We start from the raw sequence: 18839 nt of genomic DNA on the forward strand, positions 1-18839 counted from the left end.
TTCGCGCTTAGCGCGAATATCTCCATACGTTGGTATTAGGAGATAGCGATGTTAGAGACTGTTTCCAGTCGCTAACATCTTGGCACGCCCACTTTGCATGTCATTAGTAATAAATATCACTGACATGCAAAGTGGGGCCCAAGATGGTCGATATCTCCTACTAGCTGTCGCTAAATGGTGTTAGCGACAGCTTGGTAATAGGGAGATAATTTTACCTCCGCTTTCTTGGCTTTTAAAGCCAAAAAAGCGGAGATAAACCCCCTTGATAACATGCCCCTGAGTTTTCAGCTCCTTCTGAACGTGGAATGGGTTGGAGCTTACTTGAGCTGGATATGGAAGGATTGCAAATCCTTTGTGCACATTATGAAAAGGTCTGCCATCTTGTCTTTTCCTTCCTGCACAGTATAAATTCTTAATATTCCAAATATGGAATTCTCCGGAATTCTTTGCCATCATCTCAAGTAAAGGCTATTTTCAGAAGTGAAAGTGATAAAGGGTAAAGGAATATAGGCTGCAATGATGTTTTTAATTCTCTACTAACTTTGGATGCAAGCTTGTGGGTTTGACTTTTTTCATTTGTGTGCTCTTAACCTAAATGAACCAGGGCACAAGTGTGCAAAGCACAATGCTTCCTATATATAAGAGCAGCCTTCCTATCACCCCGCCTCATAAGATTACATTTCACTTTTGAACTGGAGCAGAATTGATTGAGCCTGGCATGTTTGCTGTCAATTTTGAACTTGGGTTAATAGATCATGGGTAATTCCTCACAAACAAGCATACTTTAGAAACGGGTGTTCAGCTATTAATTACTTAGTTACTCTTAAAGGATTCATTGCGAAGGAGCTAGAGAGAGTACAATAGAAAACAACAAGAATACCTGGACCTGCAGGGCAAATAAGCATGATGAGTCCATGTAATCACACACTGCGGGGCACATTTAAAACCCCTCTGCGCCATCGGAGCATCACTTTTTTGGGCACTCAGGTGACAGCACCATTTTCTATATTTACAAGGTGGAGCTAAGTCACTTTGCATGGCTTAATACAACCTTGGAAATATGCCCCTTACCACCACAGTCCTCTTTGGCAAAGGGGTGTGCATTGGATGTTTCTTTTGGCATTCCACAGCCACACCCATTGTTTTTTGATTCTGCCCCACATTTAGGCTGGAGCCGCGCCAAAAGCTAACACCATGAAATACCAGGCTTTAGAACGATGCAACAAGGAGAAATTAATAATTTCTCTTAATAATTTCTCCTTATTTGTTTGCTCTTTCCATGTGTGCTGCATTCTGATTGTTTATGTACAGGATGGTTTCCCTAACTGCATATAAACAATCATCCCTGCAGCGCAGGCACCCTTGCAACATGGCACTAGGCAGGTTTTTTTTAACCATTGCTAGGGGAAACACAGGGGTGTGCCGTATTCTTGTGAATACAGCAAATCCCTGTATTTTGAAAATGTCGGAGCATGAACTGCCAAATTTGGCGTGGCTCCGCGCTCCAACATTTTCCTGTAAATATGCCCCTATGACAATAATCAGTTGCGTAAAATGGATGCTCTGCACCCTTCCGGTTTTGTCTGTTTTTTTGTAGCCTAGACACGAGGCTTGGCACCAACCAAATACTTCTCATAATAAATATTGGGACAATTTCTGTATTGCTGCATGAACCAATGCCATTCCCAGCCCTTGACCGCTTTAGGCCTAAACTGTCTCTTATACTAGACTTCTGAATTGGTTTTATGAATTAAGCAACTGACAAAGAAAACTAAAAATGTAAACAACTATTTGAGGCTAGGCAGAGAAAAATGCATCGATTCTGGTATATGAAATGCTGGAGTCGTGGGATTAGATTTTCACAAGAACTGTTAAATGGATAGAGACACGCAATCCAAAGTGTGAAACCATGCTTTCCTTTGTGGCCTCCGAGTTAAGCTTGAGCTAGTCAGTGCCTTTGGAATAGCCGAATGCAAGTATAATCTACTGGTAATTGTTGAGGGTGATTAGTGTTAATGCTGCCCTATATTGTAAGCTGCCTGTGCACATATTTATTTTATTTATTAAGAGATAACATAGCCCTGAAACAAATGTTCCCACGAGGGGACATTTCTGGTACCTGCTGAAGTGACTTATTTAAATCTAGGTTTTCCAGAGATAAGCAATCTTCAAATTATGCCTTTTGTTGCGGTAAAGGTTGTATAAAGCAGTATATATGGCTACCAACCGTAGACATAGAAACAAGGTATTTAAACATGCACAGTTTACTACATGGCAGTATTGTTAGCTTGGGAGATTGAGCCAACTATTTACATTTTATAGTAGATCAAAATCAAATGGAAAAATTGTTTCTGCCACACTAATAATTTTTGGTAGTTCGGAGAGAAGGCATCATATTGGTTATTTACTGCAGAAAATATAACACTCATCTATCCTTGGCCTGTGTGTAGCCCACAGTGAGCACTATTGCTTTCCTCCAAACTGGTTGTCTGACAGAATATCGAAGACAAACATAGGGGGATATGTATAAGGAAGTGGCGCAGCGCAGCGTTGTTCTCCTTGGCTTAACGCCGCGCTCTGCCACTTCTGAAACGCAAGGCTGCACCATATTTACAAGAATGTGGTGCAGACTGGCGTTTCCCACTGCAATGGCGCTAAGTTTAGCAACTTAGCGCCAACACAGGCACCCTTGCACCATAGTGCAAGGGTGTCTGCGTGCAGGGGAGGATTGTTTATGTGTAAGAAAGTGTCCCTACCTGTACATAAGCACAAGGCAGCACACATGTAAAAAGCAAAAACGAGGATAAATAATGCATTTCTTCTCCTTTCGACAATTTAAGTCCAGGATTTACCTGGTCTTAATTTTGGCACTGCCTCCTATGTACGCCACCCTTGTACATAGGGCACAGTGTCAAAATGAATGGGAATTGCGGTGGAACGCCCACCACAACACCCACTGCCCACCCCTTTCACGCTAAGCATAGCTTGAAAGGGGGCCTTATGAACAAGGCAGCGTTAAGCCACTTTAAGTGGCTTACAGCTGCCGTCAAGTACATAAGGCGCAGCCCCTATTGCCACCACAATGTCGGTAAAAGCGACATTGTGGTGGTGATAGGGGCTTGACATATGCCCCATACTTTGTGGCCAATATGTAGTGGCAAAATTATCGGGTACAAGAGTAAGGAGAAGGTGAGTGTAAATAAGTAATTATAGATGGACTATCCTTAATCCCACATCCACACTTTGAATATATATATATATATATATATATATTTTTTTTTTCAAACTACTTATGTGTGAAGTTAAGCATAGTAAAAATTAGTTTACCCGTAGAAACTTACCTTCACAATATTCTTGCCCTCAGTAATCTTACCACAATATTTTGGCCATACAATAGATTTTCTTCGATAATTTGGTCAATCACCTTCATATACAATTAGCAGAGGAAGCATAGAACAGATTTAATAATGTCATGTTTGAAACACAAGGCCACATAAAATTGAGATGATATTGTATTGTAGTTCTATTTACATATACATTATCATTTTAAATAGGTAAACATGTTTATTATACAGGGCATTATTTTAAAAGCAGCACAGGTTTCTACCTCCTGATTACTTGTAGGCATTGTAGTTATCACAGTCCATCTTGGTAACTTTCTTTTATTGCTTATATGGTATAATCTGGTTTCTTATTGGTTATTATTGGTTTTTCTCTGTTTTCCATGTTTTCCATGGTGTCCTACATGTGTGGGTATGAGCAAAACAATTTCAGTTGAAGATTTTTTTCATCTTACTTTTTCTTTTCCTCACACAGAATTTTTTCGGGAATTGGTTGAGAATTCGCAAAAGTCTCTAAATGAAATGTTTGTACGGACCTATGGACTGCTGTACATGCAAAACTCTGAAGTATTTCAAGATCTGTTTACTGAACTGAAGCGCTACTACACAGGAGGTAATGTCAACTTGGAGGAGATGCTGAACGATTTCTGGGCACGACTATTGGAGAGAATGTTCCAGCTTATAAACCCCCAATACCAGTTCACAGAGGACTACCTGGAGTGTGTTAGCAAGTACACAGACCAGCTGAAACCATTTGGAGATGTACCAAGGAAACTGAAGGTGCAAGTAACAAGAGCCTTCATTGCTGCCCGATCGTTTGTCCAGGGACTGACTGTGGGCCGAGAAGTTGCAAGTCGAGTATTCAAGGTAGGGTATGCTTTATAATTCCTCTGAAGAATATTCAGAGGTCAAAATATGATGCCACTGTTTTGGCGCTTTTTGCTATTACTTTGTTAATATGATCAAGAAATTTAATGTTTAATACCCATAACAGAGTAAAAATTGACTTAAAAGGAAGTAACTTTGGCTACTAATACTTGCTCGTTACTATGACACAGAGGGCCTTGCACTGAAGCTTTAGGGTCACATTCTGAGAAGGAATTGGAGTTGTATGATAAAGCCTTGAAAGATGTTGTCCAAGATTCTTTCTAGATTTTGTGTAGGAAAGAGGTGCATAATTATAGTATGCTTACGGGAGATGTAATTTAGGACTTTGAAGCTTTGTTGTTTGAGTAGCTATTTGACTTTCATTAGCACCTGGGGACACATATCAAAAAAGTTGAATACATGGGGCCTGGTGCACATAGATTTTGCTGTGACTTACTATTGTAGTACTCTGAGGATTCCATGTGCAAGTAAGGAGTAGGAAAGGGCCACTCTTGGCATATAACTGAAATTAACAAGTAAGCCAAAAATACTACAAGAATAAATCACACTTACTCATACACATGTTTCAGTGAATCAGACTCAAGATCTGCACTCCAGAAGGAGCGAATGCATAAAAGTGATATTGTTTAAGTCGTATTCTCAGCAAAATAAATAGTTGCTTGAATTACAATAAATATCTAAAGTTCTGGGGCCTGATTCGAATAGATTTTGTTTTTGTTAGACGTGACATTGTTTTAGTGTTTCTGAGTTGCTCCTGACTTACTCCTAGAATTTAGAAGTAAACCAGGAGCCCTACAAGTGTACGTTACAGTCCTTACTATACAGCAGAGTGTTGACAGAATAGTCATAGGTGCAAGCTGTACAGAAAAAAGTGTTGGATTGTTTTTCCCATGTATGCCACTGTTACACTGTACCGAGATCAGATTGATTATGCAGCCTTCTGATATTGAATTTCCTTGACTTTGAGGTTGGGTGTATCAATAACTCTTCATAAAGATGGCGACTGAATTTCAACAAAGCAGTTAGCTTGTCTGTTGATATCCAAAAGCACTCAATATTTTTTTACTTGATAACTTCAAGTCAACAGGTATTGCTTTATTTTGTGTTCACTTATCAGTAGTTAATTGTTCAGATAGCCCTCCGAGCTACAGTGCAATAGAGCCGGAAACGTATCCAAATGTATCTAATTTCTGTTGTAGAAAGCCATAGCATTATCTGTTGCAAACTTAAATAAACATATCCCTAATGTCAGATTTGTAAGTGCCTAAAGAGAGCCACACTGTCGAGATATCAAGTAAGGAGTCAATTTGTAATTTTCAAATGGTTACAGAAATGTCTTCCAAACACCATATCCATGCTCAACCAAGAGTTCTTGAATTGTGATAAGTTATTGGAAGATCGATTTACTGTATTAATCCTTTAACCCTCGATATGCTGAAGTAAACAATTAATCGATTTTCAGGAACCCTTTACTGAAGCCAAATTCTTCAACTTACTAGAACCTTTGAACAAATGCGGACAAATCTTTATCCGAGGCATAAAGCCTCAAGAGTAAATACATAATGCATATTGATATTTTCAACCACCTTTACACTATTGAATAGATTGCTATTCACCCTACATTCGGTCATAAAGCGTGACAGTTAATCTTGTGCTCAATAATGTGCAAGCTAGTTTACAAACACGCACTAATCTAACCTACAAGGAATCAATTCTGTTTTGAACATAGTCTCTTTACACTGTCTTCTCAAATGATCGTCTGCTTAAATGTTTACTGACAGTCAAAGGTTTGCTAATTACGGTTCAATTAAAAGCCTGTCTTTCCTGTACTAAGGTATTGAATGCAAACATTTGTCACTTTCACAATTCTCTTTTAGAACATATTCTCTGAATCCAGGCTCAGCTCAGGGATCAAAAAAGACTTAGCTGTGTTGTGCATAATTGTTTTCTATGGGCTTGACAAGAACATGGGTCTGAGATTTTTAAAGATAAAATTGTTTGTAGCTGATTTTTTACAAAGACAAAATTATTTTCTGATCAGTTTTTTGAAAATAAGTTGCTCCAAACACATGGATGAAAGTCGTGCTACTGTGGGCAACTTCAGCTCATCATGGGCGCTTAATGACAATTTTGTGTTCAAAGGTGAGCGTAAATGATAGAATTTGTTGTAATCTACGAGCATTCGTTTCAGAAAGCAACCCTGCACACAATGTTATGGAATGTGGCTCCTTATTTAGGGTGCTGGCTACTCTGCAAAGAATACTGTATAATGGGGAGCTGCCCTGCTGGATAATAGAAGGTATTATTGGGCATGCCTTCTAGGGATCTGAACAAAGGGGCATTTCAACCGCTTCAAGAGCCATCTAAAAATATCAATAGGAATACCTTATGTGAAACGATACATGGGTGCTAAGGGAGTGGGGAATCGAAACAACTGGAAGCCACAGCAAAAGTGATCTGTAAATAGAAGCTATCCACAAATTATTTGAAATTAGATGAACTACTGGCGAGAAGAACCCCACAGCGGAACACTGATTTATTGAATGACTTTGCAGACTCTCTAGGATTTAGGTGGGTGTGTGGGAGATAGAGGACCTCCTGTGATTTGAACTACTCCAGGCCGAGCTAAAACAAACTCACATAGTAAATTACAGATTTCTGTCTTTTAGGAACATCCTACACAAATGTTTGAATTTCAAGGGAGAAGCCCTGGAAGAATCCAGCCTGAAAAATATAGGCTTTGCTACCGTGCTGAAAACTAAAAAAAAGTCTCCATAAACAAGACATTGCTGAATGATGCCCCAGGAGACCATTTAGGCTTATGGTCAGAGGACAACATGTATCCAATGGATAACTCAGACTGAGAAGAAGCTCTCATGCACATAAGGTGGCTGAGAGTAGGTCCAACTTCTGCCTTGTGAATTATAAAATCCAGCATAGAGTATACTGCATGTATGCTACTTTTAAAGCTAGTCCAGGCAATTGACAACATGTGCCTGAAAGGATGCAACTTACAATGTTTTTTGTGTGTGTTTTTTCTGGAGTTTTACATAACGCTTTACATGAACACCTGTTGTGTTACATAAGGACACATTCATTTTTGTTATGCACAGGGAGATTAAGTGATTTGCCCAGAATCATAGCATGTTAAGCGTCCCTGCTGAGACTCAAACCCGCTTTCCCAGCGTTGAGTTCGGCCACTCTTGACCTAAGGCCACATCCTCTCCCCAAAGGATTTTCAAAGTTCTTCATACCTTTTAAACATCTCTGTGAATCTGTGAGCAAAGCCTTACAGACCATCACAGAAATAATGGTACCTAGGGAGGGGATATTTTTAGTACTCCCGGATTGAGAATTCAATTTTCACTGAAATATTAGAAAGTGTTATGGAATTTGGAACTTAAGGCTGCAAACAGAGAAGTGAAGAACATATGGGGTAATTATGAGATGCCAAAATCTGAGGCATTGTGTGCCAATGTTAAGTGGTGTATGGGGGCTGAGAGAGCTATCTTTGATACATAGGCCGATGGAAGAAATTATAGAAAGTATGAGAATAACATTATTATGTAGGGCCTGAAACCTAAGATCATAGATACCAGGGAAATAATGTTCTTGTATGGTGGAGAGGACACCACATTTCCTATTAAGTATTGTCTGATTATCATTATTTGTAATAATCCAACAGTTTGGTTTGTATGAGTTTTCTTTGGCTATTTAATCAAATGAAAACCAATAAAGTGCTTTGTAACATATAATATTTGTATCAGACATATATTTCTGATCAGTCATGTACTGTTTTACTGTATTAATTGAAGTTACCAAAGTCTGATTGTTACAAAAATGGCTCCTTTCAGACTTGAAGAAACAGTTGTTAACTGTGTTACATGCACAATTGGCCCAATAGAAATTGCTTTGTGGTATAGTATAGTATAGAAGTAGTTCATCAAAAAGACTGAAATATTGCAAAGGTAGTCTAAGATTCCAACTTTGCAACAGGAGAGAAAGACTAAGGGCCTGATTTAAATGTTGGTGTTAAGAATACTCTGTTGCAATGGTGACAGATTATCCTTTCCACCAACATAATGGTCTGTCTGCCTTATTTAGATGTGGGCAGATGATAGTTTGGCCTCGGTAGAGACTATTCGACCTCCGCTATGCCCAAACTTCACCGTAGGGCCCAACGGAGAAAGGGCCATTGCAGAAATACCTATATATTTGCCTGCCTCATTTAGATGGGCAGATTTATGGCTATTTTACTGCCTGTCACTGCCAGGAAAACCTTGGCACCAAGTAGCAGGAACAATTATTAATGCCCCCCTCACCATGGGAGAAGACCTCCATGGTGAGGGTAGCATTTGTTTTTTAAATAAAATTCAATTTTGGCAATTCCTTTTTGATAATAAAAATATACGTTTGCCAGATGGTTCCATCATGTAAATGGAGCCATGCGTCAAACTTGTGGTGGCAGTTCCTGGCAATGCTTTAGGAATGACCGTCACCTTGGTTTGCCAAGATATAAATTTAGACTTTAGTCATGTTTCACAATGGGTAGCAAATAAAGCAGTTTGATTTTCTGAAGGAATCATAGAGACTTCCTCAAATGCATTGGCCTAACACTCGGAGGAAAGCTCTAGATGTTCTATCCACTGAAATTCAGATTGTTTGTGGATTAATGGAACAACCTCCTTATAACTGGCCAGTAATGTAATGTATCTTAGAATAACTCTGACATTTTAGCAGAAATTGTGTGGTATATTTGTGGTATGAATTCATTCAAGCTTCTTTTTGTGTTCATTGGAAGTATTTTACGTAATGATTATTGAGTTGTTAATTTATATTGTAGTGCAGTTTTAGACGGTTATGAAGTTCTCCTATGAAGAAATAAAATATTTTTGTATATTGTTACTGATCACTTTAACTGTTATGATGTGTTATATTTGTTTGACTGCATTGACCATTCTCATCCTTGGAGGATCATGAAGGAAATGGGGGTATATCAAGCAATAATTACATTTAGTAGGCAGTTGTATTTGAGTGTTGAAGGTTGTCTCTATTACGGAATCACAGGGGGAGTGTACCAGATGGTTTCCAATTTCTACGGGGATACACCAAGGGTGTGTCCTCCCCCTTTTTTGTTCTCCTTATATACCAACGGAGTGGAGGCCCAATTGTTACATTCAACTCTCGACGTCCCTACAATAAAAAAATGAGTATTCCAATCCTACTTTACGCAGATGGTGTTGTTTTAATTGCACGCGCGGGAAGGGCTCTCCAGAAATTGCTAGATATTTATGTAAACTTTATGCAATGTCTGGACCTACAAATGAATGAGTTTAAGTCCTTCATTTGAGTTCTAGGCCGTAAGGTGAAGAACCCTCCTTCTTTCTTTATTCTGATGGTAAAGTGGGGCAGGCGGAGTTGATCTCGTATCTAGGGGTGACTTTTGACCACATGGTCCAACATGGTATTGAACCGAGGGATTATGCTAGAAAAGAGTATTAATGCTATTCACTCTTTATTAAAAAGTTGGGTTCGAAACAAATAGACATGATCAAAAAAGTATTTGGGGCCAAATCCAGCTCAGTTGCCTCCTAAGGAGCTGAAGTATGGGTTTATGTTAATCCAACAGCAATACAATCAATTGAAGACACTTTTTGGAAATAATTTATGAGCCTCCCTAATAGCTGTCCTAATTTTGAACTACACTTTAAGTGGAATATGCCCGATACTACTGACCGGATAAAGATAGCACCAATTCTTTTTTGGCACTTCATATGGAGAAGAAACACAGTTAACCTCACCCAAGAACTCATCGTGGACTGCCTTGCACTAGAACACATACAGAGGATACCATGGATAACGTACACCAAAAATACCCTACATGCACTGAGTTTGAGGATTCTGTTCGAAACCCCAGTAAAATGCTTGATTTTATTTAAAAAAGCCAGCTTTTTAAAAACATATGCTCAAAATTAGACTCAACGCTCAGATCAATATAGTAACGGTTTAAGAGTAGCTTGAGGGTCCAATGCTTGATGAGGGGGGACTATATCTGTCATTTGTAACAAACCCTCGCCATTCATTCTAATTAGGTTTCGCCTAAATCTCATCCCGTGCAAGTTGGGCTTCCCCACTGGCATTTATTCTATCCATGATCTGCCATGTTGTCCATGCGATGGTACCTCGAACCAATCTGATTTGCATATTTTCTTTTTTGTAAGTTTTACTGTGAACATCCTAGGAGATTTTTACTCCCAATCATGCATAAGCACAATTTTAGACAATGTTGTCCGGCCTTGTATTTTGTACAACTGTTACCTGATCTTTTACTCTGCTTCTGTGTTGCCTCGTTTTTATGTCAGTCGTTGAAAACCAGGAAATTGTACACCAGTTGATATGACTTGTTTTTTAATATTTTATTAACGGTTTTATTGGTTTTTTATTGTACATATTTGTGATGTATATATGAACTTTTATGATTAATTGGTATTAATTGAATAAAGTAACTTTGAGTTTGAGTTGTTAATTTATATTGTAGTGCAGTTGTTGATGGTTATGTAGTGCTCATATGAAGAAAAAACATATTTTTGTATATTGTTAATGATTAATTTAACTGTTATGATGTGTTATATTTGTTTCGAATACAATTAATTATCTTTGACAAACTATTTGGTGTGGAATCATTTAATCAGGTATTCTCTTTAAAATTGTTAAGGCTAACTTCTGGATTAAACAAGTGTTTAGTATAACCATGTAGCGTTAACATCTGTGGTGAGGCCAAATGTCCAATGGTATGTGTGGTATAAATGATGACATAATGCAGGAATCTCAGTGCTCCACAGATAACCCATTTTATTTATCACACTAGCTGTTATTGTAGATTTCATATTATGCAAATATTTGTATTAATTTTTATGTCAATTTCTAAGATTATTATTTGCACCATTAATGTATTGTGTGTTGCAATGTAATATGAAGAAAAGCCAGGAACAGATGAGATATATTGTGAATGGTACTCAAAGTTATGCTCTTAAACGGGTAATGAAAATAAGCAATGGTGTCTGTGAGCACTTCAAACGTGGAATGGGCACAGAAACGGGTACACATCCTGCTGTAGAGAATAATCAGGTTTTACAGATCGTAGTCAAAGTACAAAATAAACGGTGTTAACTAAACAATGGGTTTGAAATTATGTGAAAAATATGACTCTATATTTTCACCTCTCCCATTCTAATTTCCAGTATCCCAACTCCATTTGTATTTGTGATACTAATTTCTTGAACTACCAGCTCTTTCCTGAAATGTTTTAATTTCTGACTAATCCTTTCACTGAGGATTGAAACATTTATATGGCTCTCCACATAGGCCTAGTTTGGGAACATTGATGGCACTACATTGAATAAACTCAAATTCCTTTCACTTTTGACTCCCTCTTACATTTTCTCTCTCTATACTTTTTTGTTTGCTAGAATTATTCCAAGATAAATACGTTTTACTTTGTTGCAATCGGCCCAAGATAGAAATTACTTTTCTTAATTATTTCTCTCCTTTACAATTATTTACCAATCATACACAGTCTTTTTTGCTAAATGTTGGAGAAGAGGCCCTATGCTGGACATCCAATATTTTTCTGGTTCAGCCCTACTGCGACTGGATTGCTCCAGTCTGTTCCAGTCATTAGAAGTCTCTTGTATCTGTTATATTAGCAGTAGATATTTTTTCCAATTCTTAGTTCAGCGGTTCCTATTCTGAGTGTCCTTCATATATTTGCATATCCAATTTTAAAGTGTCCTTCAGTGTCTCTGCATTTTCTTGTATCATCTAGCTGATCTATGACACAGTCTTCCGAAACTCTACATAGCTTATACACTCTTCTAATCTCAGAAATTACCCAAATTTACAGATTGCGATACACAAACATTCATAAATGAATGATTGAATAGTGTGCATTTTGGACGTACATCTTCATTCACAATGTGCTGATTTAAAAAAACCTTTGAACACATTAGATCAACTTATGTGCATGGAGATCACAATTTACGAAGTGTAAAATGTCTTTCCTGTCACAGATTTCCAAGTTCAATTCTGAAATTCTTTATTAATCCCACAAGGGTTGGAAACGTGTTTAAACATAGGAGCAGCTTTAAGGTAGTAAATGCTAGTTTTGTTTTTCTTCACCAACCAGGCTGAGCTACAGCATTCACACCCATGCCACACACCCTGCACTGCATCATCAAATTGTGTACCTGAGATAAAGAGATGTTTAACACAATTCAATGAGTCCAGTTCACAAAGTTATTTGCATGTCGTCTCAAAATTACATTTGTAACAGCATTTTCCAGGAGTAAAAAAAAACACTTTTGAAATTCATAAAAGTCTGTTTTGTGCTTGCAAATGTATATATTCCCACAAATACGTGTTTCTGTGTGAGTAAATCTGCTCCTATAGGTGAGTGTTCCATTGTGGAAATATCATATAGTTGGTTAACATCCACAAACTGACATGGTTAGGTCATTCACAAAGCATTTTCCCATTGTTTTCCACTGTGGAAATTATCAGAACTTTAATTCTGCCAAGAATAGGCAAAATTGTCTTTCCACTGGGGAAGACAGAAGAGAACTTCTAAAAAACAAATTGGAGGTAGTGCAAAGGCAAAGACAGGAGTTTTCCCTGGGGATAAATATTTTTGTATTTGCTCATATTTTATTCCTGTCAAAATATACCCTTGAAAATGTTCTTCTGAGCTAAAGGTGTCTACAACGTTTTACCAGGAGCACTCAGAAAGATGGAACTGGAGAAGATTCCAGGCAAAACCTGGGAGGTTTTTGGAATTCCCAATCTGCGCTCGTGGGAGGGAGTAAATCTGTCGATACAAATTTACAGCAGTTTTTAGTTCCCTTGATACACGTTTTTTCGAATGAGGCCTAATATATCTGTAAAAATTACAATGTGCAGAAACTTGTTGGCAAATGTGGCCTTGTGCTATTGAATATAGCTACTCAGAGAACATTTGTGTGGAGGAATGTGTATATTTTACAATTTTCTTTCCTGGTTTTTTATTTATATATTACTCTTTCCACAACAAATTGGTTGCAATATGTTATTTTCACATGTACTAGTCGACACTCGTTGACTGTTACATGACTGGTCTTCTTTGCTGGTGGTGGACAGGGCTCTTCACCGAGGGACTCCTTGATCATTTATTCTTTTGGGCATTTCCACGTTTGGCGGTCAACATTGGAGGCCAACTTTTGACAGTCCCACTCTCTCTAGCTCCCCAGGGTTCATTACAGCAGTCACAGCAAGGACTTCAGATGTGTGAGATTGATTGAGAGAAAGGGTGGGGGGAGATCAGATAGGGGGTAGAATGAGGGGGGAGAATTTCTAGAGTGAGAGAATGGATTCATGGAAAAAGATTGAAAGGGGAAGAAGAAATGGGGCTGGTTGAATGCCAAGGATGCTTTTGTTTCCCAGTCTGGCTTTGTATCACGTATTGCCTTAACTGTCCACTAGTGTCCACTAGTGAATGAAGGCTCACTCCCGCCTGCCTCCAGTCTTGCCCATTCTCATCCTACCAGTGCCAACCTCCATCTGGTCTTTTATATTCACAAACAAATGATTTAATAGTAACTTTCCGACTGCGGAGTCTCCGCAGTCTCGGGCAAGAATGCTGCAAATAGAAAGTTAGGAGAGTCTTAGTTTGTGCAGAGTTCTCTGCCTCATCAGGCCTACCTTTTTATGTGCGGAGTTCTCAGACCTACCTGCGGAGTCGCTGCAGATGTAAAATTACTATTAAAATGTTTTCTGAGAGACAAAAGGGTAAGTTTACATTTGTGAATAAGGCTCTCAATGTTTGCATAAACAGGTATATATTATATTTTTGCAGTAACTGACAGGACACATTGATTAATCGTAATGTAGCACAACTTAATATTGAAGTAAAAAAATGTTACTGCCATGCTTCCACTATTGCATTGTTAAATGATTAAAGCAATGGATTTTTCTAACTGGCCATGTTCTTAAGCACGGCAAACTGCTTCCCTTGTGAAAACGTCACCTCTTTTTGAGCTTTTCCTTGTAATTGCTCAGAGCTCATAAAAAATAGAAGCGAGAGAAATGGCATCCCAAAAGGAGATTCTGTCTTAATGTCGGTTCAGTTTAATGAAGAGTGAGTAGTAAAATGGAGATGATCTCTGGCTGAAAGACACACTAACTAATAAAAGTGCCATCTGCTGAAGACTTTATTAAAAGAGCTGCTCTGTTGCACTGTTCAGCAGAGGGACTGTGTGCTCAGCAAATTCTATCCAAGACCCAGTGTGCGTGAAACCATGTCCATATTTGGCAAAGTTTACAGAGTTATTGTTTATTTGGAATATTATGTAGATTGAACCCGATAATCTTTTATTTGTAAAATAGCTTATACAGATATCATATACAAGCTTGCACAATATGTATTATTTTAACTAATCCAAATGTTATTTGGTGTCCAGGATAGAGTTAAAATTGCCTCAATTTTTAGAGGCTCATTTTTTTTAACATTTGAGGGCATATTTTTCAAAGATTTGCATCGCCCTTGAGCCACGCAAGGTAGCACAAGGGTGACGCAAAACCTAGATGAGATTTTCAAAGCCACGCAAGGCCACCTCGTGTGGCTCTGCAGTGTTTGGTAAATCTGGAGAAACGCAAGGTAGCGCAAGTAACTGCCTTGAATTACTCTGTCCTATCGAGGAATTCCATGGAGGGAGAGTGGGGATTTCCTAGATTTACAATGACTGGTAGACTTGGGAAAATGTCAAAGTGCTATGCCTGCCCAGGAAAGGTGTAACAAGCAGAAATATCTTTATTTTTCCTTGTTTGTTTCCTCTTTCTACGTGTGCTGGATTCTGCATGGGTGAGTGCTACTCTTTCTCCATTAAAGAGACTAGGATGGTGCAGACATTGTTCTCCTCAGTACTTTCTCTAACAGTTCACTGAGTGTTTCATAATTATCTCAGTTGTGTGGTGTTAGAGGGCTATCTTTTAAAGGTTGTTAATAGAAAAAATATGAACGCCATTTTATTGTTTTTCTGACAAATAATATTACATTACAATATAAGAATGCTAGTTACATCGCTCAATGAACTAATGCATCCATTGTATAGTTTTCTCTGTGACCTGAGAGTGGTATACAAGTGGATTGGAATATTTGAATGTTGAGAGCTACATTGAAGACAACAGTGGAAAACAGTCTTAAAAAATAGGTTGGTATAGGCTTTCTGCCTATAACATTCCAATGACTTCTTTTGTTTCTCCATTTTCAACTGAAACCTTTCTGTACCCAGTGGGTGGAATGTTCTTATAGTGTTATGGCTCTTACCAGTAGTTAAAAGCCCTCTCTCTTGTTATATTTTAGAGCCTTTTACAACTAATATAGCACTAGACAGCAAGTTATACTGCAATAGTATGATTATGTAGACATACCAATGTGTAATCCATGTGTCAATGAGATCGTGTTGAGTAGTTTAAAAAAAATAAATGGTATTGAGTTTGCATCACACAATCATAGCACAATGGCATTTCCACCACTTCAGTTTACAATAACATGATTAATCATGAGACTCCATCCTGACTGACAATTAATTACTTCCTAATCTCCAGTTGTCCAGGTTCGAGGGGAGAGGGCGATCCTCACCCTGTCGCAGCTCAATTAGTATTGGAGGTAGGAAGTGAATTGGGGAGACCAATATCACTCAACCCGAAACATGTATTCAGAAAGGCAGCCCTAAGAAGGAAGCCAAAGAGGGACATCTGGGTCAGAGGACCGAAGCAGGCTCAATCCCTTAAAAGGGCAGTGACAGGGGTCCAAGGGCTGTTTCTTGCACTACAAGGCTAATGTCTTGCCCCTTCTCAGATTTTGGTTATGCCCTCACCGTTCACCATTTTCGATGCTCTGATTTCCCCCATGGAGAGAGGAGTTTCCCCTGTATGCGTTTTCTATGGCCGGGGTTCTACCATCCAAGGCCCATGCAAAGTCTGAAGACCTTACAATGAGTGTAGTTCATAATGAAAACGTTACTGCATGTTGTTACGTGATATATTCTTGCTTCTCAGTCAGAAGCTTCCTCAGATGGAACAGGGATGTGTTATTTTATTATCTGGGGACATAGTTCTAATACTTCATTTAACACTTCATCTGAAAACAAGATTATATAAATAAAAAAGCGTCATGGATAGTTAGATCTAATAAAAGTATATGTTTCTTTGATGACCAGTGCTGGTAAGGCTGCCTCAAAGAATGCATAAGAGAACAGTCATACATAAGTTACTGAGCATGCAACACAAAATTGTAAGATATAGTGTATGTGCACTTCTATGTTACTGAATTGTTTTCCCGTCAATGTGATCTACTGTGTTAGCTGCACCTGTGAAACATAAAGGGTGAAAAACGATCATAAAAATACCAAAGTTTGATTTCAATGTAGATGGCAATAGATTTAGAAACGTGACTGCTACTTTTGACTTGCACAGTATTTCCACACCAAGGGCTCCCCTACCAATACATTTATTAAGTGTCTCATGGAATTCATTGAGATCTTCAGAAAATGAACAATGATCATGAAACCAAACTGATCCATGAACATATATCGGACCATACATACATCTGAGTTAGCACTAAAATCCGTCCCAGTGTTCAGTCGCTCCCTCTCTCTCTATCTCTCCCTTCCTCTTTCTCCCTCTACCCATATTTACCAGTTCCCTTTCCTTTCCCACCATGTCTTTAGTTAACAAATTGTGACACATTTTATGAGTATCTTCAAATATACTCAGGTTATCATGAAGGAGACTATTACTACAGCTTTTCTTACTGTTTTTTTTAAGGTCTCTTAACAGCACATACTAGCAAACAATTACTTCTTTTTCTGCCTCCTCTACTGACAGTTCATTTTTGTGAAGTAAGTGATCATCTTGGAAAGCATAACATGGATTTGGCTTCCTGTTATTTCAGATTGTAGACAATAAAGTATTGAGCTTCGTTTTGCACCAGGCTCTGACTTTCAACCGATGCTTTTTTTCTGTATGGAAGTATGACTGTAAACAACACAACAAAGAAGACCCCTTTTATTTGGATAAATAATCACACTGCCTGGAAAACGTTTTAATTAGCAGAATATCCCACCAACTTCAAGATTGCTTACTAAGTTATCAGGGAGTCTTGGTGTGTATGTATATATATTTCACAAGCATATTAATCAAATATATAGAGTCATGAAAATAATAAAAAAAGTGGAAAAAATCTGAGAAAAAAAAAATATATATATTTTTAAAACATGAATCAAGTGTGGGTTAGAAAAACAGACAACTATAGTGTTAGGTAATGAGGAAGTATTTTGTTTATGTTGTCAATCATGTGACACTGGGAGGTGTGTATTAAAAAGGATGGCGTACAGTGTTCAGTATGTGATCAAGGTCACCTATTGACCGAAACGCATCAGAAAACGTAACCTGTGAGCAAATAAAGAACTTTGCATTTACCCATTGGAGTTCGTTTGCTCTGTTCTCGGCGCACGGAAGGATTGGAGATCGTTTGGTGTTTTGATTCAGATACGGAAGTTGGTTGATTCCGTTCAATGAACCCCCCTAGAAGCAGGCAGCCACCCACAACCTAAGCAACTATGTGGATGCAGGATATATATATATATATATATATATATATATATATATATATATATATACATATATATATATATATATATATATATATAAATAAGTTAAAAAGGTAGCCTGTGCCCTTCAATACAGAGCTGGAAATAAATGCTGTCCATGTTGGATTTTCTGTGGCATTCTATGAATAATATTAAGGTGGTGAATGCCTTTAGTCATTAACATAGTTCACACTTGGGTAATTTGTTGCATTTTTTCAAATTACAGCTAAATTACATGCATTGCCCGGTACTATTCTTAAATGAACTAAGACACACAGTGATCAATATATTCTACCTGAAGTTGGAATTAATTATTGACTAATTTGTTTAGCTATAAATTACATGTTCTTACCAGGCTGACTACAATATTTTCATTTTGAGCACCAGTAAATATATGACGAGCAATGTGTGCCGTTTTTCAATTCAGTATTGGAAATAGGTAAGGTTGCATATAATAAAAATTCCATAGGTTCATAATTTAGCAATTCCATTAAAAAGTGAAGTTATGTTTTTTTTCAGTTATGACCCTGGCGAAATACTCCTGCAGGTGCAGCTATATTTTTTCTTGATATAAGAAGTCGGTATCTTTTTTCATTTAAAGAAGAATATAATATGAAAGCTATTTCATTCATTGTGCTGAAAAATAGTCAGTAAAAAGTTGATTTCCTATTTTCACAAAACCGTGGAAATAAAGCCTAACACTGGGTTTTTGTATGTACCATCTATGTACATTTATTTACCTATTATAGCATTTGAACAGTGTCTATCAAGAATTAGAAATATAGGGGCATATTACCAAGCAATAGCGATAATTATCGCTATTGCTTGGTTAGAGACAAAAATTTACCGCTGAGCTGCGGCGATTTTTATCGCAGATAAACCTTGGTATTACCAAGGTTTATCGCAAATGCGATAAAAATCGGCCGCA

The 18839-nt window shown here is 37.9% G+C and overlaps 1 protein-coding gene across 2 annotated transcripts in view; it reads left to right on the forward strand.

Annotated features, from left to right (window-relative positions):
* Positions 1-18839, forward strand: part of GPC6 (glypican 6) — a 2597257-nt gene that overhangs the window by 758747 nt on the left and 1819671 nt on the right. For both annotated transcript variants that reach the window (XM_078657599.1, XM_078657600.1), the window contains exon 2: positions 3817-4208. In XM_078657599.1, the coding sequence (XP_078513725.1) occupies positions 3817-4208 (392 nt within the window). The remainder of the gene's footprint in view (positions 1-3816; positions 4209-18839) is intronic.

Source organism: Lissotriton helveticus, chromosome 8, assembly GCF_964261635.1.
Source record: "Lissotriton helveticus chromosome 8, aLisHel1.1, whole genome shotgun sequence".
In the NCBI taxonomy this organism is placed as follows: Eukaryota; Metazoa; Chordata; class Amphibia; order Caudata; family Salamandridae; genus Lissotriton; species Lissotriton helveticus.